The following is a 24,497-nucleotide window of genomic DNA, read 5'->3' on the forward strand; positions in this document are numbered from 1 at the left end:
TTTTGTAGCTTTCATCTGTCAGTGTTGATATTCTTTACTCTTTCTACATGTCCTGCTAAGGTCAGGTTTGTTGTGTGGAGTGATGGTAGAAAATGCCAGGATTCTCACCTTGTTCCCAGAGAGTAAATCCCTCCTCCTGTCACTTGAATATGGAAATGAGTTTGCACAGACAGGTTAGGTCTATATTCTGCCTGCACTTAATATGTATGTGTCTTAAGGGAGAATTTCAGCATTTTATCTGCTCTGTTGTTTTCCCCAGGCTTCATATTCAGTCCTGACAGATTCTGGAGTGGAAGGCTCCTTATGCCAGAATCCCCATTACACTTTGCTATAATGATTCTGGCTGACCTTTGCTATGATGCTGGAATTTTGTTTAAATATTTCAGGACTAAATTAACTTTGTTTTAAACTCTCTTCTGTGAAATGCTTAGGTTGGACTGTGCAGGAGAGTAAAATCCTTTTCCTGTAGAATTGTAATAGTGGTAGCTGAGGCCATATCAGTTTACCCTGTATCACTTCACTTTTATTTCAAGGATTAAGAATTCAAGATACAGTATGTCTGCTTTTATCTTATTTCAGCTGTGCTCATTTTGGTAAGAGCTGAAGCAAATGGAGTAGTTATCCTGGGATCACACAGAGTAGGCAAAGTCTTTAACCTATTAAAGAGAAGAGTGAGAAGAGACTTAAATGTCAATCCTCACTACCTCTAAGAAGAAAGCACGGGTCATCTTTCTCCCTTGTTAGATGAGTAGCAGCAGCATTTGAGAACTAAGGCATCTTAGTTCAGCGCTGAAATAAAGAATGCATTTTGACATTTGAGCAAGACACCTCTGGCAAAGTCTCCATCTCCTGACACTTTCCAGACCAGATGTTTTTCTGTTTGTAATATCTTTGAACTCTTCAATTATTGAACTGACTCAGAGGTCTACTATTATGTGTGTTCAAGTGAACATTCAAATTGAGATCGAATCTCTGAACTCATTGCTGGAAATTCTCATTTACATCTAAGAAGTTGCTAGAGTAACGAGTGATGTTACAATGTCTGCCCTTGTGATTTCTGTCCCTGAAAACAGTTTTGAAACTGAGGGTGGACTTAGGCCTCAGCATTTGGATTTCAAATTGTTCATTCATCCTTCTCTTACTGTGGTGCTTCTGGTACAAAACTGACAGGTGAGGCTGCGGTTTTGTGTGGGCTGTAAAGCAGTTAGAGGAAAACTTTCATCCCTGTCTGATGGATGCTCTGGAGTATCTCTGGTTTATTTGTATATACTGAATCTAACTTGATATTTGAGACTTGAAACATTCCTCATGTTATGTAAAACCACCATACCTGATGTGCTGATGACCCCCAAGTGATGCTATATGACCTACAGTACAATAATTTAGGGGTGAGAGGGCAAAAGTGTTGCTGGGTTTGATCTTTTGAAGGTGCTTCTGCTTATATTTAGGTTTGCTAGTTGTTTTCTTCAGTGCATAAAAAGTCATCAATAAGCAAATGTATATTTTTGACATATGCTATGGAACTGTAGATTTGTTTATCATATGAATATTTCTGTGAATAATTCTGCTGGTTCCAAAAAGATTTGAGTCACACTTCACTTATGTACAAGAAGTCTTTGCTCTCTGTCTTGCTGCTCCTTTATAACTACCGTTTAAATCAACTACTGTTATTGTTCCTTCAAAAGTGACAGAGGTCTTCAAAGCAGAGATGGTTTTACTTTTAGGAATATGAGTTACAGGTGCACAGTTTATGTGTGCTTAGGATTTGTATAAAAGTAATTTGCTTTTGATGACACTGGCATAGAACACAGTATATGCCATTTTCATTTTTTTACACAGACTAGAAGACATAATTCACAGTTAATTGCTTTAGTATCACTTTCATGCTATAATAGCCATGATATTTCTTCCACCCCCATGCTTAAATCAATCTGTCTCTCTATGGAGACAAAGTGCATGCCACAAAAGTAATAAAAAATATAAGCCCTGTAGTGTAAAGCAAATCTAAAACAAGCCAGGACAGACATATTTTTACATATAACCTAAGTTTAAATTTAGTGTAGTGGATTGATCCCTTACTTAGCATTTAATAAAACAGGATTCAAGGGTATTGATATCTAAATAAAGAAATAAAACTAATTTCATTCCTCCTGTCCTTATGTATGACAGTGAGAGAGGTAAGACCTTTGTGTTGTGAAGGGAAAGAACATTTAAATTGTAGTCTCTAGAGGAATCCCTAGAAGGGATGTGTTACAGCCTGAGGACTCACCTTGAGGTCAGTGAAGTGAAGTGTAAGCTGGAAGGTGAATTTGAGTATCAACAGGACTTGGATGTGAAACCCAGCAGTATACAGGCTAAAAGTTGTTTCCATTGATTTTAATGAAGCTCTGCTAGGGATTAATTTTAACCATTACAAAGAAGTGTTGATCTGGCATTTTATAGCTAGGATCATGTTTCTTATACTGGCTGCTAGTGTTCACTTTTCAGATGTCAGAGTTAATTACTTTATTTCACCTTTTAATTTTTGAAAGTATTTAAAGTGTTGCCAAGGAGCATTTGAGAGGAAAGGGCAAGTCAGGTTTGTGTTTATTGTGTTTTCTTTTGTTTATATTGAAGTAATGCCTATGTACACTAGTTAGACTTTACTATAAGTATACACATGGGGTAAGCGCTGTACAGTCTGTATATCATACTTCAAGAGGATGAGAGGCTTATAGTTGCATAGAAGAGGTGCTTGCAGGCTAGATCTAATGGACAGGAGGTGCCTGAGAAGGCTGGAGACACCCTTGCCCAAAGTGATAGGTAGAGTAATCACTGCTTCTGACACAATTTTTGGAAACACTACTGTGGGAGGCAGCATTTTGTTTGATATTATGAGCACTTCTCTGACCTTTGCAAGCAGCTGAGCAAAATATGAATATTCACACAAATGACTTTATTTCAACAGCACCAAAGGAAAATTATAAGAACCAGTAGCTATGATGTTTTAAATCAAATGCAGGATAGCTTTATTGAGGGAATTACAGGGAAACTGTAACTGCCTTTTCTGTTTTACATCACCCAGGATGGGGTGTTGCCCACTGTCATGAGATGTCCCTTCTCTCCTCCCGTGGCTGTGGGAGCTTTGAATTCAAGCAGTGATAAAATGGTGGTTTTAGTCAATGAGAGGGCATAAGTTAGAATGCATTAAAATATACATACTTTGATTTTTGTTCTTGAATTCTCAATGGTTTGTTTAGTTGTAGATCTGTTTACTATTTGTTTTTAAGGTGAGTTAAGCATAGAAGTTGTCACACTGATCCAATCAAGCTTAATGGTTCACAGTCATCTTCAGGTGCAGTAAGTGCTGAGACAGAGAAAAGGTAATGCTGAAAGCAGGAATTCTAAGGCTACACAGCTGGCTCCAGTCAGAAGGCTTTTGGTCATTCTGTGCAGGTCCTCCACAGCAGTCAGCTGTTGGACCTTTGATCTCTGCTCTTCTCCAGGTTTTTTTCCCTTTTTAGTTTCTGCTCATTGGTAGCAGCAGACATCCACTTTGCATTCATCCTACTTGGAAATCTAGGACTATTCAAGATAGAAAGCTTAAAAGCTTAGGAATTAGATGGTTCTTCAAGCATGTAAGACTTGGGTTCTGGAATATACAATTCTCATTATTTGTTTATAAGAATAATTTTAGAAGGTCTCAAAAGGAATTTGAAAAGGAAAGGTCTAGTAAAGGGCCTGTGCTAGCTAGTCCTGAAGTTAGCCTTCTCCTCTTACCAGAAGATGCATTTCAGTGGAGTTGGAGTACTCTTTCATTATGGCAGAAGAGCACGAACCTTAAGTCCATTGTGAAGAAATACAATCTTAGTCTACTAGTAATGCCAAATTTTAAAGATGATAAATATTTTTAATAGGCTGATGTGCATAGAAAGAGCAGACCAGCAATGACCAATGTTATTGTGTACCCAAATATTTTTCATTGTATCTTCTGTACTAGATTTCTACTAGACACAATTTTGTATATTGCTTGCTAAAAATATATAAGGGATTTTATATGATCTGTGTATCAGAACAGTATGTAAATTTTCTAAAGACCTGGGGCTAGTGTTCTCTGCTGATGCTGCTGCTAGACAATATGCATGAAGGCATATCTGCCATGGCTTTTTCCCTGGCCCATGGCTCTAGTGCTGCAGGGATGGAATAACAACATTTCTTAGTGCAGTGTTTCTGTAAAAATCATATAAAAAGGAGACTGTTGGTAGTGAGGGAGGACAGGGACACATCTGTAAGGTGTCCAGTTGCATAGCACTTCTGTGGTGAGCCTAGTAATGTAGCCATTGCTTCAACTGGATTTGATCATCTCTTCCACACTGCTGGGTTTATCTTGGTGCACTGGAGCAGAGGGGTTCATCCAGACCTCTGGAGTGTTTGGTTACTCCCGGACATATTGTTCCTGAGATGTTACTGAGACACTGGCCTCGTGCTTGGGACTTCTTGATATCCTGCAGCCAAAGGAGAATTACATGTGTCCTTCATTCATGCATGACTTAGCTGTAAGCACAGAAAGGACACCAGGATATGGCCCCAAGCAATGTACGCTGATGGAGTGACACATTTCCATCCTATCTCAATTTTAATTATACATCATTTAATCTCAAGTGGCTTGTCTTCTTGCAGGAGTGTGAGACTCCATTTCCTCTCTAGTCCTGATAAGGAGGGGCAGGCTTCCAGTGACTTCTTATCCTGCTTAATTTTCTTCCCCTTTGTCATTTGTTTCCAACTGGAAGTGCCAGTATCAAATGTGGAGGAGCTTAAAGTGTTGGGTGCCCTGTCTTTCCTGCTCTCTGTAAGGCAGCCCTCCTTCACTCCTGTGTGGACGGGCACACGCTCTCTTCCCCATGCTTGCCGTAAGGACAGATAAGTTGCTCCTTTTTGTACTACAATAGTTGATAAAACTCCAATTAAAACCCTGGGCTGTGAGGTGGCAGCTGACCTCTTGCTCCAGCTGTAGGTGGCCAGCAGGACAGGCTGCCAGGCCAGCTGTGTCAGCTGAGGCTCTCAGATTTTGTGAATGTGTGACTTATTCACATAAGCGATACTGATTTTGACAAATGTTGGGGCTGAGTTTGTCTCCATGAATTTAACTATTTTTGTTAATTTTACATGGATCTATCATTTTACTTTGATGCAGTACTTAACAGAGATGTAATTACAAGTGAGTGCTTACAGTTTTAGTAGTTCTGGAGAACAACGTGTGGGGTTTTTTGCAGGTAATAAGCGGAAAAAAATCCAATTAGCAATTGCAAAGCAAGCCTGTGAGTGATGCATGATCTTCCCAGCAGTGTGGGGCAGCGGGTGACGGCTTATCACAGTGCGGGCTTCTTCCCCGGTAGCCTGCGCCCGAAAACCAAGCAGCATGAGCCTGCGCCTTGAGCCAGCATAGACACACGAGTTTCTAGCTTATTAGGTCCCCTTTGTCACAGTACTTAATTCTGCTTCCTGATCCTTGTTAGGAAGGGGCTGTCGAGTCCTTTAATGCGGGGGGGTGGGTGCGAGGCTCCTAACGAGGCGTGCTGGAGCGTGAGCAGCGAGGGCAATTGCCGCCTGACTGACAGGGGTGAAGCGCTGCCTGCCCGTTGTGATTTCAAAAGAACAGGCCTCAGACAGCTGACAGATGAGCCTGCCGAGGTATTGGTGACTTGGTGGTACTCAGATATGAGATGCATGACATCTTTTCATGGGGTATAGTGGTCTGTCTTTACTGTAATTGTGTTAACCCTTTTTATGGAGAGAAGCATGTCAAGGACTAGCTGTCAGGTAGAACGTAGAACCAAAATGGTGAGCAAGCACACGGCTTGCAGCAGCTCCCAGAACATGCCTGTGTATTCATACAGCTTACACAAGTGCCTTTGATTTTGAAAAGATAGAAAAGGTTCATTTTAGATTTCTCTGACAGCTTGGCTCAGTCGGTCTTCAAAACCTTGTAATTGTGTTTTCCATAGTTAAAGATTTCCTTTTGTTTGTTTGCTACTGTAGGTTTCATGGGGCAGGGAAGGCCTCTCTAAATTGTAAAATTCACCAAAAAAAAAAAAAGTAAAATGTAGCACATATTTCTTAATTTAAAGATCACAAGAAAATACATCAATGGCTAAACTGTCCTGGAATTAATTCTGTTGTATCCATAGTTATGAGGAGTTTCAGCAGAGCATTTACTGTTCTCATTTTGAGTGGTAAACACTTAGAAAACAAACAAACCAACCAGCCCCCAAGCTTACACCTAATAGGTCTCTTAAGTCTTTCTGTCAACAGAATAAGTAAAATTGGCATGTTGCAAGAGTGATGCTTGTTCTTTGTTTTTCTCTAATGTAACCACAGATCAGTGATAGGATCTTGGTACAAACTGCATGTTCACCAGTGGGAAGGCTGAAAGCTTTATTGAGCATCTCTTGTTGACATTATGCTTTGAGCAGTGGTCAAGAAATGCTTTGCAATACTAAGCTTCAGAAGAGCAAACTCCTACCACTGTGTCATTCTCCTTTCATTCCTGCAAGCCATGTTGGAGAGGGCCCAACACCTATGCACTGCAACTTCCATCTTAAAACTCCTTTGATGAGATGTGTTAAGTTCAGTCCTGCTGTGCAAATGTAGCATCACTGAAATGAATAGAGTGGAACTGTACTGGTCATCAGTGGGAGCTATGTCATTCTGTTCCTCTACACTAAAACAGAAGTATTTGCTTTCATTCTGGTTGTACATTCTGAAATGAATGAAAACTTTTATCTTCACAGCAAGTTATTTCTTTCAAATTTTTCATATTTCATTTTTTTTTTCATATGCTGTTTTGTTTAATCTCTTCCAGGTAACTTGGATTTGACTGGTCAAAAGCAAGTCTTCAAAGCAGAGAACAATCCCTGGGTTACCCCTATTGCTGACCAGTTCCAGCTGGGAGTATCTCATGTTTTTGAATACATTCGTTCAGAAACATATAAATAGTAAGTCACTTATGCTGTAGCTATGTTGGTTTGGCTTTTTGCTACAATGTGCTTAGCAAAATGTTATTAACTACGCTCTTACTTGATAATCCATGCAGTAGGTTGGTATTCAGGGCAAATGTGTAAGCCTGTTCGTTTAAACTGAGAAACCTTGCTGACAAGAAGGGAAATAAATGTGATTTAGACATGTTAGGAAAGCATAAAGACTATTTGAGATTGTCCTGCATTTGTTCTTAATTTTTAAGAGATATGAAGTAGCATGAGAGATGTAAAAGAGCAAGGATTACAAACCCTTGAGAGTTACTAATTTTATGTACAGTGAGATTTTGTAGATTGAATTAATTTTTTTGTTGTTGTTATGTTTTTAAAAAGATGTCCAGAATTCAAAGCTGGTTTGATCTGGACTGGTCTACAGAGGTCTACAACTTTTACAATTTAAATGCAGGTACTCTGGTGCTTTCTTCAACAATGTAACTGGAAAAAAACTATTGTCATGTTGAGACTTTTCCCCTTTAATTCAATATTCTATGTACAAATGCTACACGTGTTTAGGACATAATATCGTCATTCATTCACAGAATGGAAATATTTCTTTTCAGTAAAAAATTCCATGTTTACTAATCCACAATGAAACTTTAGATGGGAAGTTATTTTTCTGTGTCTGACAACAATCTTGATGCTTCCTTCCTTGAAGCAGTAGGTAGTATTCTAGGATGAAAAGTTAATTTTTGCATTTCCTCTTTATTTACAAACATAAGTTAGAAGCCCTTCTGACAATTTGATAACTGTCTGAACTTAGTTACAGAGGAGAGTATTCACGAGTGATGGTTTTGTGATTCCAGTTAAGTAGCTGAGATGTACATTTCTATTTGAAACTAAATGATCCAGCAATGGTTTTAGCAGGCTGTTCTTGATTTACAGAATTTAAATGAAAAGGGTAACAGATGGGAGAGTGGTTACAAAAACTGTGTCTCAGAAGTGTCCTGATATTTATTCTGTAATATATGTTCTCAAGATTTATTCATAGATTTAAGTAGGCTGCAACACTCTTCTCTTAGTAGTACTCTGTACTACAGACATGGTGTAGAGAAACAGCTGTCTGTCTCCTTAGACCATCCTTTCCCTACAGTCCATTGTGTAGCTACACCTATGTTTCTTCTTTTGTTTCATCTGCAATGTAGACTAGGGACTCATGCACTTTTTACAGGGTCCACTGAGCATCATAAGCACAGCAAAGTTTCAAGAACTGAAATAGTTTTGAGAATTTGACCCCTATTCAGTTTGATGGGGTGGTGGGGCTGTTGTGCATATATAATTTTGAAAAAATAAATAATACTTTTATATCTGTGGTTATATTAAACTCTTCTGGCAACTTTTCTTGTGCAATGAAGATTGACACTGCACTTCATCAGTTGTCTCAGCTGGTTGAAACTATCTGTATTATGTTTGCTGTCTTGTTCTTTGCTCAGGTGTAACAGTGTCTCGGTGGGTAATGGGTTGATTTTTATTTTGTGGACAGTAAATATGTGAAACCTGTACAGCTACCAGTGTAAGCAAAATCAGATTCTAGTCATTAGTGTGTGGGGGGAGTAAAGAAGTCTTTCCATGGCTCATGCATGGCCTCTAATTTAAGAAGCTTATTCATTTAAAATGTCATTATTTTCAAATATTAGCGATGACTACCAAATGCATGAAGGTATTAATAATTAGACATCATTTTTTATTTTTGGCATGTAACCATTTCATATTTAAACCATGAATTAAAAATAGGTATAATTTTATTGGACCCTCCTGGCAACTGCTGTTGATTCTTTATTGTACTTTTTTCATGTTCTGTAGGGAATTGGTGGGTTTTACAGCTCGAAAATACTGTCCTTTTGATTTCCAGTTTCCTTTAAATATGTGATGAGAATTACTTGGGTGCCACCTGCTGCAGACATTTTCCTGTTTGCATTTGATCTTAGGTGTTAAAACTCATAAGCAGTGGTCTGGTATCATTATTGCGTACAAAAGCAAATAAGCTGTGAACAGAGAAAAAATGAAAAGTCCTTTTTGTGATGAGATTTTGTTCTTTTCTTGCTAACAGCTATACTGTTCCAACTGCCTTTTTCTTTCAGTGTGTGTGTTTTCTCATTAGGCAAATCATAAGGATGAGTTGTGAACGTAATAATTTTCTGTGTAGGTATCTAAGCAAAATCAAGCTTTTTTTTTTTGGATAATTCTATTAAAAGAAAAATTTAAAAATTAACTTACAGCATTTGATAGACCCAGACAGCTGAATTTTCACTCTGATATGAAGAGTTACAGTTAAAGGGATGAATGGACATAATGCTGTTTAGGTAACCTCACTTGCTACACTGAGAAGAAAGGACAGCTCACATGTACTAGCAGCTGACAAATCACATCACTATATTTACCTTCAGGTTCTGGAAGATGGTCACTTCCATAAACCAGGAAGCTGTATATCTATATGGTAGATGGATTTTGAGTTTCTCTGTGCTCATTGCTTGTGCTGGCTGACTGGAGGTAGTGATTTTGCTTTGTCTACAAGTCTGTAATAACTAAAACAGGGAGGGTATGCTCATAAAATCAAAAGTGCCAAGTTTCAGGGGCTTAGCAAATTAGGTTTCACTAAGTGTCTTATGCTAAGACATTTTATTTTGTGTTTGCAATTACTAGATCATACTTACTCAGTTGCTGTTATCTTAGCCAGAAGGTGGTAACTCAGTAAGCCTTGGCAATGCACTCACTTGCAATCATGTTACTAAACGTTAAGGTTTGTACTGATGGCTGCCAGGAGCCATAGCTACAATTGGAGATTTCCATTCAGGTTCTGTGAGGTTGCACTCTTGAAGCTACTTCCAAATAGATCACAAAGCTCTTCCTCCTTTTATTAAATGTACTGTCTCTTTCAAGCATATTTAGTGAAAAATTGTACACCATTTTTAGCCTTGTCTGAGGATATTTGTGCTCTAGTGATTAATAGGTAAGTAGGGATGACACCCATGAGGGATGATTATGACTAAAGATAAAATGTCATTTGTCTTGCATACTTTACATTTTCATGCTCCTGTTTTACATGGTACTTAAGCACCAAATATAAAACTGGAATTGCGCTTCATTTCAGAAGTGTAGTAGCCAGTAGGACCCTCAGATCAGCTCTTCTTACTTTGTAGCTTCTTTCATTTCCTCTAATTTCCTTACCTTTCGGAAGAAATGATGCCAGGTAATTTTTTTCAACCCTCATTTTTCAAGGAAGACTTGTGTTGACAAAAAGATGGGCAGTATATTGTGGCAGAAAATGTGTGTGGAGGGGCTCTTAATTCTTAACAGGAAATTCAGCAGCTCTTGGCACTTTGCTGGCTTTTGTTGGCTAAAATACGCCCACTGCACATATCATCCTGTGACAGCATCATTTAGAAATAGGTCAGTTTGCCAAGAGTATAATGATTCTTAATCTGACTGCAATAACTAACTTTCTGAAAGTTTAGTAAGCTGAATTTAGGCTTTGATTCTATATATACTCTGAAGTTGCCATTAAATTCCCCATGTAGTGTCACGATACTGTTGAAGAACTTACTCAAGCAGTAAAGGGTAATGGCAACCTCATCTCCTCAAAGGGCTTAACTAAATGTTTTATATTTTATTCATGCCTTTAGTCAACTTTCAGAGTGACCTTTAGATTGTAAGCATATTCTCAGAGGATCTTCTTTGTATAGGGTACTGACAAAAAGATGATGGATTGTGTGATGTAGTGGTTATAATGTACTTAGACAATTGTAGGCAGACATGAATGTTTGAAAGAAAACAGAGAATTAAGCTCCTATGAAGAATGGAATTCCTGTGATGCTTGTTAGAAGCAGTGTAGGATATTGGTGATTTGATTGAGATGAGGTAAAGCTGAGGTGTGCAATTAGTACCAGTGGGTGAATTTGGTTCCTGGCATTTGCAGCAAAGTTAATACAGAAAGCTTCTCTTTAGGTATATTTCTGGCATTAGTCATGTGCTCTTGATTAGTCTTCATGTGCAGCCTGCTCTGTGCATGTTTGTTCTTGTAACAGAAAGCACTGGGGTTTTGCTTTTGTCACAGCGGAGTCTATTACAGTCATCATCACCTGATAATGTAATCTCAGCTAAAACGAAGTTTTGCCAGGTTTTGAGTGCATAGAGTAACATCCAGACTTTTATCATTTTAAGATGCTGTTGAACCCAGCAAATACCTTTTACCACTTTACTGAGTGTGATCTCCCTGTTTGAACTCCTTATTCCAGTGAGGCAGAATTGGTATAAAATGGTCACAATTTGAGTTTTTAGAAAGCAGATTTTCCCCATGAAGCAATCAGTTTGGAGTCAAGAGTCTACATAGTGTTTTGTGAAAGAAAGCAAGCCGCACTTTTGGCATTTCCATCAGGAAAGGGGTAGGAGAGCAAACCATTTTGAAGACTGACACATGAACTCTTAGCAGAGGAAACAGTTTGATAAATGCTATGCTGAGTGTGTATCAGTTGAAAGCATTGGAACATAGGTTTCCCTGGGCAGACTGCTTTGTGCTAAGCATTGTAATGGAAAACATTTTATCAGCAGTGACAGTCTGGAAAAAGTCCACTCTTGATTCAGTCTTCTGTTTAGAGACAATCTCCTCAGCTTTCTTCTTGTGAATGATTTGTTGCACTGGACCCCCAGTGTTACGTAGCAGCTGCTTCCAGGGCAGCAGACACTGGTCAGGAAGTAAGAGATTATTCTTCTAGGTGGTAATAAAGAAGAATATTTCAGTATTTATTTGAAACAGCTATAGGAGGCTGGGAAGATACTTGGAGTAATGCAGTAGAATACAGATAGTATGCTGAAATAACTCCTGTTCTCATTCCACAGTTGTTAAGCCAATTTAATTTCAGCTGCATGATTGGTACTGTACAAGATGTAAAGTTAATGATGATGATCGGTAAAGCCACCTATCAACAAGTGGAAAATAATAAAAAAAAAGAAAGGTCATATGTTGGTGGTTGGGAAGCATGCTGGGGAAATGGCAATTGCTAACAATTGAGTTGGAAGCATTAGGAGAGTGTAGTTGTAGAAGGAGAGGTTGTCTTGAAATGGTGTTACTAGTGTGGCACAGTGTTGGACCTGTAAGAATTTTTTTCTGTTCACACAAAAATCAGGATTGTGTGGTTTTCTGTTGACACAAAGCTAGCAGCAGGGAAGAAAGTCGGTATACCATGCAGGAAAAATGAGCAAATGTAGAGGAAGGCTTGGGTGGATTACAGGTTACAAGTGTTTTATATGATACTATGGAGTGAGGGGAAGAGAAATTGAAGCACAGTTTCCAGAGCTGGGTTAAGAGAGTGGAAATTTTCCAGTACAGAAAAGGAACTATTACACAGTTCTGGTCATCAAGTTCATGAAAGATGAATTCAGGCAGGAACAGGCAAAGTGAAGAAGGATAATAAAAGCAATGAAGAACTAAGAAGAGATCTAAAAGATATTTGGTTTATTTAGCAAAGAGATCAGTGGTGTCATTGGAGGGAGAGAGAGAGAGGAAGAGACTTCATTGAAGGCATTTTTAAAAAAAGGTGTGCATAAGAACAAATATAAATAACCTGGTCAGGTGTAGCTCTGAAAGGAGGTCTCTAAGGGAGCAAGGTAATAACCTTCTGATGGAAATAGTCTTCTGATGGAAGAAACAAAGGCCAAAATCTTGTTTATTTCCAAGTGAGTACTGAGTAACATGAGGGGGAGTATATGACGTTATTGCTTGTGGCAGAGAACCGCGTGTCTGTGATGCAGGCAGAACTTTGTGCTTCTATATTCATGTCTCCTGATTTTTGAGTGAAAAATGCAGATTACTCCCTACCATATATTAAGATTAACTTCACATTGCAGTTATCAGCTAAGGGAGACAATGGTCTTTTGTCTGTTAATATATATAAAGCAAAATATTTTTCATATTTCTGTATATATTTAATAACTTGTTTTAATAAAAGTGTATCAGTTTTGTGCAATATTTTGAACTGACTGGAATTTTTATTAACCTAATAATTAGTTGTTCCATAAATCATACATTCTCCAGAAAAATTTCATTTTGGGTACAAAAATCTTCATCATGTACTTTTCTCTGCTTGGATTTGAGAGAGACTGCTTCTCTTTGGCAGTCACTATATATTATTTAATAACTTTTATTATAGTCATTATCTAATATTGTAAGAACTGAATCGAACAAAGTATGATGTCAAGAGTAATTTTCAATGGTGAGAGTAGAACAAGAGGGATCAGAGGGAAATAAAATTGTTAAAGAGGAATGCAGAGCAGTTGCTTTAGACATCTAATGTAGATTTGATTAGAAGGAGTACAGTTAGATGTGTCAGCTGTTTGTTTGGGACACAAGTAAATGAAAATTTGAAGAATGTGGATTGTGTGGTCCTGCCTTGTTAAGAAACAGTTCATAATAAATACTGTTATCCTTTATTTTTCTTTTATGACTAATATTCTTTGGTAATTTGTGAAATAGAAGCTTTCAAGTATTAGTTAGTTTGTGGAATAGATGGCTTTATGTATTAGTTTTCTCTTGAGCTCAGTTGTACAAATACAGGAATGAAGCATTCTCATTGTTTCTAGAGGGACTGCTCTTGTGCTTGTGGGGTGAATCTCTAGCAAGTACTTCTTTTCCCCTCTCATTTGCACAATGTGGTTGTCCTGGGCCCTGTGCAAGCAATCAGATGGTGTTATGTGTGCAAGAGTCCATTGCTGGAGCTCACTTCTATATTTCAGTGACTTTTTATCCTGGCATCTTTACAATTCAGCCCCTGGTGTGGATGCACCATCTGTGCTAGTGGTAGCTCTGACCTCTTGCATCTTGTTTCAAAGACTGGGTAGAGACAGTGGAGGAGAGAAGACCTCAGTAGTTTCCCATAGGTGAAGTTCTCTGAGGTGCCTCTTCTCCTGTGAAGATGAACTAAAGGGAAATTAAGTTTCCTTCAAAGGATGGTAAGGAGCAAGACCAGTCATAGCTAAGAAATAAGCAAATATTAACAATCCTGATTCACATATTTCAATCACGTATCAGTTAAAAAAATTTAACCAATAAAAATCTTTTATCAAGCTGATGTGGGGAAATATAAAAACGTTATTTACGTTTGGTTCTGTTGCATCAGGAGCAAGTACTGTATATTTTATAGGAAAATACTGATTCATATTCCAACCAAATGTTGTATTTATTGGCTGTATTTTAAAAATTGATAAATATATTAGTACATTATTTCCAACAGAGACAATAGATGACTCAGAGTCCTGACATCTTTAGACAACATTTACATACAAATATGTAACTCTTCCCTAAAGAAGAGAAAACTGGAACCCATGTTGAAAGATTAACAAGAAAAACAGTATCTCTGTATATTTGTGTTTATATATTACTAAGATGGATATGTAATAAAAAACAATGCTATCACTGATGTGTCTGACAGATATAGATACAGCACATATAAATACTGGTCTAACTACTGATATTACCATTCCCTTTGATGTGAACTTTCACAGGAAGTTCAGAATATTAATCAGTAATCCATTTACCATGTGAAGGATGATAACCCAGAGCTTAAGTCACTGGGCAAATGTCTAGTCCTGTGTTAGAAGCAGAATTGGAATAAAAAAGTTAGGAAAGTACAGAAGCTGAGGACTTGTTAAAACTGAAGGTAGAGAAACAGTGACAATGGGATACAGGATTTGAATATGGAAAGACAAAGTTGCATCTAACTATAGGGCAAGGCAAGATGAGAAATAAATATGGTGTTTACATGCACACACCTCAAAATTATTTGCAGATTGAGGCAGATTAGGAAAAGAAAGCAAGATTCAACCTTGTAAAAGGATGCAAGCTGCCAGGAAATGTAGCAGATTCATTTTCTCTTACTGCCCTTTGATTGTTTCAAGATACTTTCTGGGAGAAAGTGGGTTATAGCAACATTTCTGTATGCACCATGGTGGCTTCTAACACGTGATGTCCAGTATACAAAGACAATGGTCTATTGCCTGACATTAGGCTTCTCCAGAACTGCCACACATTTAAGGTCTTGTAGTGTAGTAAGGCCTTGAACAGTGTGCTTGCTGCTCTAGCTGCTGTGGGAATGCAGTGATCCAGCTCCTCAGTTCTGATCAGTCCAAGGGGATTTCTCAATATTTCTAGGTAGTGTTGTTGCTAATCAAAGGCAGTGTGTCCAAAATTAATTTGGTGAAGAAACTTGACTGACTCTGAAGTTCCTCACCTAATCTTTTTTTTTTTTGTCACTATATTGCAGTAGGTAACTTTACAGTAACCTTTACAGTAGATAGCAAAAAGGATCCAGCAATTTAAAGGAAATCCTTAAGACTGCAAAAGGGAGAAGAATAAATAAGAAATGGCAGACGAAACAACATTTACTGAGAGCTAAGGTGGAAAACATGTTGTTAGCAATAGTTTTCTGGTCAAATTGTGGAGCTAACAGTAAGTAGTAAAGCCTTTTAACCCTTTGTAGTCTACAAAATTCAGTGGATCTGCTTTCTTGTTTTCTTCAGCTTGGTTCTTTACAATAAAACAAGAAGAGCCATGGCACCCATTTGCTGTTTTTGTTTGAGATAAATTTAAAAGTGTTACTTTTATAATTAAGCAGAACTATCTGCAATTTCTATTCTCTATGCAGTCATATCTGTTTTATTACATGCTGGATTTTATTGAACTCCAGTTTCTTATTTCAGTCTCACATTATTTGATGGCTTTTTGTGATTTTTAGCAATTTTTTTACCCTTCTGGTGAAGGCTGCCAGTTAGACAAGTGGCCCTAATTTTATGATCATCTTTACCATCTGTTAACCTACTGAAAGGCTGAAGTGGGAATGATTGTGTGCAATATGCTGATGCCACTTGTAGTATAAGCTCTGATAAGCTTTTTAAAAGCCATGCTTTTATTTTAGCAGTTATTACTGCCATCCAGTTTATATGTACTTTTACATTCCCTTACCTAAGGCACAGTGTTAAAAAATATTATGATCAGATTTCATTTTAAATTCTTGTTATTAAAATTAACTTTTTCTTGAAAAGCATAACCTGGAAATCAGGACCTTCTACTGTAACTGACACAGGATTTCCCTGTCCTGCATTTCAAGCCTTTCCTTTGGCCAAACAAATGTCCAGCTGTTAAATCTGGGCATAGTAATGTTAAGGCAAGTCCTTCTGACTACAGCTTTGGAATGGCTTTTTTCTAGTCTCTACTCATTAATAATTTAACCCTGAAAATCTGATATAATTAAAATCAATTAGTATCAAACATCCTAGGAAAAAATGTCATATTGATTTTCTTCTTTATTACACATCATTGGGAAATTGGGAAAGAAATAATAGTCTCAAGTGAGGTATGCAGGAGCATAAACAGTAAATAGAATCAGTTAGGATAATAACCACTTCAACTGCTCCAGCTTCACTGAAGCAAAAATAACAAATACAATAATATTAGCCCTCCTCATAGTTCTGCCAGCTATTTTAAGAAACTGGCTCCGTTGCTTCCCAGAGATGCCCTGAATCCTTTTTATTATCCATATAGAAAACTTACAGGTTTATAATCAGGTAGAATTCCAATCCAACAATCATAAATCTTGCAGCAAAATGCTGCCACGTGGTAGTAAATATATACAGAAGTAAATGGAGCACATCTTAAACCCAGTGCTGTATTTTCCCCTTGACAGGATATTGAGAATATTAGATTCCTACACATACGTATACCCAGGTCCCTACCTCTTGCCTGCTCCACTGTTTAGTTTTGTGGGACTTTCTGCATGTTAAGTCATCTGGGTAGTTATCCAGGGAAAGAGAGGAGATTCTTCAGATGCATTGGTTGGTTGAGGTCCACTGCAAGAACCTGATACATACGAGGACCCCAGTAAGGAGAAATTTTACAAGAAGGGGATTTAGGCATGGATACGTGTGCCAGTTCTGGCTCCTAAAATACAAGTGAATTTCATTTACAAAGCCTGCAACCCTGAGAGGATGGCTTTTAGTCACCTTTCAACTGGTTATAATTTTCAAGCTGAATTCTGAATGTTAGTTTTGATTTTTGTATTTGATATTATGCCTCCTGTTCATTTCTTGGCTGTACCAAATTTAGATTTACTGTAATATTGACTTTAAAAAAAGGAAAGGTATGCAAGGATTGACAGTGATCCTGAATATAAATTATATCAGGAAAATGGATTCAAGATAAAATTACCAAATCAACCTTTTTTATTCTATATTTTATGGAATATCTAATGTATGTTTGGCAATAATTTACTTCTGCACATCAGTTTCCGACAGTTTCAATTCTTTGGGCTCATTAGTCAATGTAGTCAGCACCAGAGCAATTTTTAGGGCACTCACTAGTCATCAAAAATTTATTATCAGATAAATCAAAGAAACAAGTAGCATCTTCATAGGGTGAACGAAGTGGCATGCAAAAGATGATTCAAGACTACATGTTTTTGACACTCATGTATTTACTGCTAGTGTTTTATTTTGAGAAAAAAAAAAAAATGAAAACAGAGGTTTTCTTTGCACTTCTGTTGAAATAGTCATCACCAGGACATAATTTCTTCCTTTTGTGCTAGAGTTTTTAATTTTTTATGTATGGGTGGATATTTCGTGTTAGTACCATTCTGGTGAAGAATGCAACTTTATGTAAAATGCAGTGCAGAACTTGGAATCTGCACTTTTAGCATTAGTAGCTGTGGACTGTGTGTGCTTCAGGAGTAGGGTGGGATGGAAGTTCTTTGTCTGTAGTATCTGCACCTAATGTATTACTCCAGCTGCACATTTTTTTTAACTCTCTACTGGCCTACCTGCCATTCATCTGTGTGAATCTTGCTTCAGAGTAGATTTTTTTTTTCTTTTTTGACAATTCTATAATGAGACATGAAAGTTCTAAGGTAAAGCTAGTATGTTTGTTACTAACATGTCAAAATAATTAACCATCTCTCTGTACCTTTTGTATGACTGTTGCTTGGTAACACTTGCATTTAGAATAGAAAGGATTGATCTCTTGATTTTATGGCAGACTGGAGTTTGCACAGATCAAGGTTTAGAAAAACTGTGTGTATATTTTGGAAAATTAAAACTACTGTTCACTGTGGATTAAAGGCTGAGGTTTGGACAGTGACTCCAGAGGGTTGCTTGAAATACATACATATTTCAGAGCACTTCTGGAGTAGGTTTGGAAGCATCCATTGGATGAATTGTGAAGTCAGAGTTTGAGATCCAGGTCTTTCTTTAAGTTGGAGAGGAAGCTGACAATGTGTAAATTAACATACCAGTCCTGTCACAAATTTCATGTATAGCTTTAGTGACTTCTGAAGGATCTCAAGACAAACTAACTTTAGCTTAGGAGCCATGAGCTTCTAAAGATCATACGAGACTACTGAATACATATTCAGTGCACAAAAATGCATATTCATCAGATCTGCAGTTCAAATGGCTGGCAAGAAGTTGTCCAGTCAGTAGCAAAGCAGTGTTAGAGCACACACAGTTTGCTCTGTTCACTGGCAACTCTGTTCACTTCATTACCAGCATAAATTCTACCTGTCCAGGCCTTCATTTTCCATAAGTTGGCTAGAAGTTTTGTGAGTGCCATAGATAGAACAAAAGCATAAACGTCTACTCTTTCTCCAGCACTCAGAGCCCAGTTGGAGTGGAGTCAAGTCGTGGTCTTCAGGTCTGAGATTCCATAGCCCCTCCCATAGGACTGAGAACGACTGTAAGAGTAAAGAGCATCTCTAATCAGTAGGATGGAGAACTTGAGGGACAGATGATGTTTTCTTTTTTATAAGGTTGTCTCTTGTACTCTGCATTTTGGTTAGAAGCTAGTGAGGATGAATTCTTTTGAATATATTTCAATGCTTACTGTACCTGACCTGATGAATCTGAGGTGATCTCTGGTGTGATACATTTGATGTATCTAGGATAGGTGGTTCAAAAACAGTGTTATATATGAGTACATATAATGATGCAGTATTGTCTACAAATTACCAAGCCATTTTGCATTTTTATAAATAAGTAACATTGATTTTTTTTCTTTGTTGATTTGCTTTAATTTGTACTTTTACTCTGTAAATCAAAAGTTTATTTCTCAAGTCAGATGAAATCCTTGGAAATTCAGCCTGGTGTTTCACAGTTTAGATTTCAATTACTTTGTTTACCTTTGCTTCAGTTTTGAGACTATTCTGTAGACTTATGCTGAAATGAGATTTAATTTCTTTTGGAACAGCTGTTTTACCCTGCTTTCCTCCTAAGTACAGCCCTGTTCAGATGATGCCATATTACCAATAACATTGCCCTGAAATTCAGCACTGCCTGTGATCAAAATCTGGCTGATAGTCGTGTATCACTTCCAAGTGATTCACTGCGTAGATTCATAGCTTTGGAGGTGGCAAATATGTGTCTGAGATTTGCAATAATCTGCACGTCCCACGTTTTTTTATGGAGGAGAGTGTGCAGGTAAAGGTTCTTATGGACCAACTTGAAACCCACAGATGCTTTTTATTAGGCTAGTGGCAGTAACCTGAGCACTCACAAATATTTGACAACTTCAGCTTGCGAAGATAAGTATCTTCCTTTTTACATACTGGTGGTGCGTTTGGATTCCCACTGGATTATGACAGTATTGATGCTTGCTTCTTTTCTGTAGATTTATGAGTATTTCATTGCTTGATTTTTAAAATTTTTTTTTATTTTATTTTTTTAATGTAATATTTACTCATGGATACATAAATGCCTGGTATTCTGTGTTTTATGGTGTTGTGAATGGTAATTAAAACTCCATATTCCCTCTGCTTGGCAACTCATGTATCCACTAATCTAGTTCATTATTCATAAACCTGTCACTTCATTATGTTGATTGTTTAGTTTTAATCCTCTGAAACTTGGTTTACTGGAGTCAGGTTTAGCTGTATCCACAAAGTAGTGTGATTTGCTTTCATTACTTCCTACTAAAAAAGGTATTAACATTTATTTGAAAGAAAATGAGACCCTCATAGCAAGGGTGAAGGTTAGTCATTTCTCTTTCCCTGTAAAGAACTGATTAGTGATACTAGATAGTACTATGATATATTTCACACAAGATCTTCCTTTCCACAAACAAATTTCACAGACACTGGAGTTGAAATTCAGAAGGAACACTTTGAGTTAGATGTCTGGACATTGGCATATGAGTTTATGAGTGAGTACTAATGAATATACATATTGGAAAAGCAGGGAGCCTGCATTCAGATAAGCTAAAACACTCCCTGTGCTTCTGCTAGAATGAGAGAGGTGGACTTTTAACAAGTTGTGAGTTTATATGTTGGTGGTGTATATGTCTCTGCACACACATCTATTCATAAATATTCTCCCACATTCCAGTGTATATTTAGTTTAGTACTGAAGTTATGCATTGTTCAGGAGATGCATCCATTAACTCAGTTCCATTTTATGTTTTTCTGGGAAGAGGCATAGACTTAGAAAAGAATGGACATTGCTGCGTCAAATTCTGTTGGCACGAAATAAAAATGGTGTTAAAAATAAATTTGTAGAAATAATATTCATAGGTAAAATACTGAGATGATCAAAATGAATCATGGGAGGAACTGATGCAAAATGCAGATATTGTATAAACCAAATTATTATATTCATGGGGAGAAAAATTAATTATTTAATTCTAGCTATACACACACTATAGCCTAAAAATGCATTGCAGGTTTACAACTGAGTAGCTGTTTTATGTGGCAGAATGTAGTCTTTGCATATTTATTAAAATTATTCATAACTGGTTGCTGCCTAGATGAACTGCTCTATTCTTATGTCTTGCTTTAATACATTATCTGAGCCATTTTATCATGACATTGTAATGGAAATTTGTCTAAATTTTGGAATGATCCATGGAACATTTTCCAAAACTTCTATTGCATATCTTAAAAATATGTATTTGCAGTTTACATTTAAGAATACTTATAAAGAGTTTAGTAGCAATATATATCTTGAAAATATAATTGTTTGCTTTGTTTACTTGCTTTTTTTTTTTACAAAAAATGTTTATTTAGATGACATAGGGATAAAAATTGAAAAAAGTTAGAATATACATTTACATTTAATTAATTTTTTTGTGCTTATCCATTCTCCATCTTACATCCATAAGTTGCTTCTCTTAAAGATATCATCGGATGGACTGTAAAGTAAATTAAAATAAATTAAAAGGAGGTTTTCTCTGGATATCCAGCACAAAAAGAGGCAGAGTGGCTGGAGTCTACTGAGAGACCAGGACAGGTTTGTGCTTACAGGTTACTAGTGAACCAGGAGTATTAATTTCTTTGCTAAGTCTCTGGAAGCAGTGACACTTCTACTACCCATGGGTTTCAGGGCAGTGGCAGGCTCAAGGTTTACTGTCAGCACAATTGTTTTGGGGTTGAAAGATGGACCACTTGGAAAGCTTAACCTTTCTTTTCTCCTTCAAACAGCAGACAGTCCTTTTTCCTCTCAGAACAAAATGACATCAGTTTTACCAGGGGACACTGAAAGTTTTTCAGCCTTTTTTTAATCAACATAATAGACAATTTGGGCCAGTAACTACCCTTGGTCAGTCTTCCTGTAACAGCAGTCAGTGAGATGCTGCCATCAATTTTAGTATACCCTTTGCTTTCCTGTGAACTTGTTCTACTGAGGGGAAATGCTTAATGCTATTCCTATTACAATCTCAAACTTTGAGTCAGTAAAGAATACTGCTAACTCAAACTTTGGGCCTTGTTCCTGAGGTCTAATTTAATATAATTGTTATTTATGGCATTACAGAGCAGTAAACAGCTGCTTGTGCCTGCTGGGGTTTTTTTTTCACTGTTGGTTTGTTGGGTGTTGTGGGTTTTTTTTTCCACCTAATGATGCCAACAAAGTGACCTGGTGTTTTTCCTTTAATTAAAATGGGCCTTTGTGAATTAGTGTGTGAAAATCACGGGATATGGCACTAATTGGAGTTGAGGTAACTGCTTCCCTAACCTCTCACAGTGAAACTTCTAAATGCAGTGTTTCGGTTTTCATTTAGTAGCTTGAGAGTTTTTCATAGCTAGATATGAAATAATGATTCTTGACCTTTTCAGACAAATAAACTGAGGTTTTTATCTGAACAAAACCTTCATAGACTCATTTGTTTGTGGCTAGTCTTACCTGTGGTTTGAGTGCTTCAGCTCACAGGTTCTACAATGGGCGTCCCAAGGACGCAAGATGCAATTTTCTGTGTTAGGCCCAGCAGCCACCCCTGAGAGGAGGTAGGAGATGCCATTCAGGGAGAACACATGGTCCTGGCTGCTACTTGCAGTCCCTTCCCCTTGTTAACTTTCAGCATCCAGTGTTGTTATATCAGTGTTGGAGAGTACCTCTCTGACCATTTCTTTTATCACCTGTTTACATACCTGTTATCCACAAGTTTATCTCTTTGGAGGCTCCTTAGATGTCTGCCAGCACAGTCCATGTTTCAGCAAGTTCTGGAAGTTCACTAACTAATGGGTCTCTTTTCTGTTCAAATATATCTTTTTGATTTGTTGGGGTCTAAACATGGGAATGAGATTTATTATACTTAATATCAAATTGTTCTCCTAATGTACAGCTAGACAGTAACAAAGAACCATCTCTGTGGCTGGATCAGCTATAACTTTTCAGCTTAGGCACCATCATCAGAAAGAAGCAGCCATGGGAGCTTAGAGACACTGGTACCAAAGTGAGCCACCCTGTACCGAGTAATCCTCTTAAGTGCTAAACAGCAGCTTCAGGACCACTGGACTGGTGAGGTGGTTTGGGAGCTGTCAGGGGTGTGTGCAGGAAAGGGAATGATTGATTGTTGGCAATGAGCTTAAAATCTTGTGATGGCATGTGAGACAGAAAGGGACAGTGAGGATGATGTGGCACTGTTGAGCTGTGTTGGGGATACGTGAGGGGTAATAATGTCACTGCAGTATTACAGTCAGGAAAGTTGGCATCACTTTAGTGCAATAAAGAAAGAATTTGCTTCAATACAATGAGTATTTCATTCACTGAAAAAATCCAGATCAAGAGTAAAGTCACTGGTAACACAGTTTTCAAATGTCTTTAGGCTATAGTTGTATATATACTGGAAGTTCACAAGTCAGATGCTTTTTCAAGGATGTATAGAAATAGCAAAGTATTTTGACAGCATTAATGGGTTGTGAGGATAAAATTCTGTGCATCTTAATTGAACTAAGGAAAGTGCTGAAGGTTGCTGTTTTGGAGGAAAGCACTCCTGCATAGATTTTGAACACCGATTATCAATCTACCCTGCAGTAGACTCACTGAAAATCAATATTTCTGCCTGGAATGCACACAGCCTCTTTGAGAGATGAGATTAATATGGTTACTGTTCGACTCTATGTTCTCAATCAGCTAAGTATGTGTGCTTGTCATTCATATTTTGTTTTTAGCTTGTTATTCTGACAGAAGAGTCTCTGAGGAACGAAAGGAGAGCCAGTTTGAAGAGTAAAGCAATGCCACATTTACATATTTTCACACTGTTAGCGAAGCCGGCTGTTAGACTTTGAAAATTATTTATTCATTTGATGCTGCTATCTGTTACAGACCTCTGAAATATGTTACTGGCAGTTACTAAACCACCCGTCTTGCTTGAGGATTTCTACTGATTGCTAATTTTGTTAATAAAGGGGTGCAAGGAGTTCAAAATGTGTTATAGCTAAACAAATAGGGTTGTACTAGGGTTTTTTTCCTAATACCTTGCTGACTTAATTGCAAATGAGGTTTGTGGGGTGTTTTTGTTTGGGTTTGTTGTTGTTTTTTGTCTTTTTTTTTTTAAAGTTGGCACATGCACTGGAAGAAGTATCATGTTGCAGGCCTTGCAAATCATGCAGATCACTTCAGTTTGTGCTGGTGTGTTCTTAAAATCATGCAAATGAGCTTTCTATCATGGTTGTTTACACAGTGGGTGGAAATATAACCATGATGTTCAAAGGAGTTGAACCAACAGACTCTGAAAGCAATTACTGGCAACACTTATTTTTCCATTAATTGTCTGAACCCTTTGGAACATGAAATCTCTAAGGGCAGCATTTGAAATGTGTTACTGCTTTTATGGTTCTTATGATTATTTGATTTTGAATGCTACCAAAATGTCCTGGATGATACTCAAAGACAAGATAGTTCCTGCTCTTGAGAACTGAGGAGTCTGAAAGACAAAGCAGTGTCAGTGGAAATAAACATTTCCCAAGTCCTTTGTAATTTCATGATTTTTTTGTTTTGTAACTGTTTACATGCTTCACAATATAAATAGGACCTCATTTAAAGTGTTAAGTTATAAGGGAGTAAGTTCATGCTGTCATGAGAAGTTCATGTCATGAGAAATTTGACCATACATAAGTCAGTGGAGAAATATCAGGAGTTTGCTATGTGGGAAGTGGGTAAATGGGACAATAAAGCTAACATCATTGATAGGCCAGAGGCAATGGGATTGAGTGGAGGGGATGGAAGAGAAAGATGGTCCTT

At 37.5% G+C, this 24,497-nt stretch overlaps 1 protein-coding gene across 2 annotated transcripts in view; it reads left to right on the forward strand.

The window, feature by feature from the left end:
* Window positions 1-24,497, forward strand: part of RSU1 (Ras suppressor protein 1) — a 102,354-nt gene that overhangs the window by 39,091 nt on the left and 38,766 nt on the right. For both annotated transcript variants that reach the window (XM_030445006.1, XM_030445007.1), the window contains exon 8: window positions 6,842-6,974. In XM_030445006.1, the coding sequence (XP_030300866.1) occupies window positions 6,842-6,974 (133 nt within the window). The remainder of the gene's footprint in view (window positions 1-6,841; window positions 6,975-24,497) is intronic.

This window comes from Calypte anna, chromosome 2 (genome assembly GCF_003957555.1).
Source record: "Calypte anna isolate BGI_N300 chromosome 2, bCalAnn1_v1.p, whole genome shotgun sequence".
Taxonomy (NCBI): domain Eukaryota; kingdom Metazoa; phylum Chordata; class Aves; order Apodiformes; family Trochilidae; genus Calypte; species Calypte anna.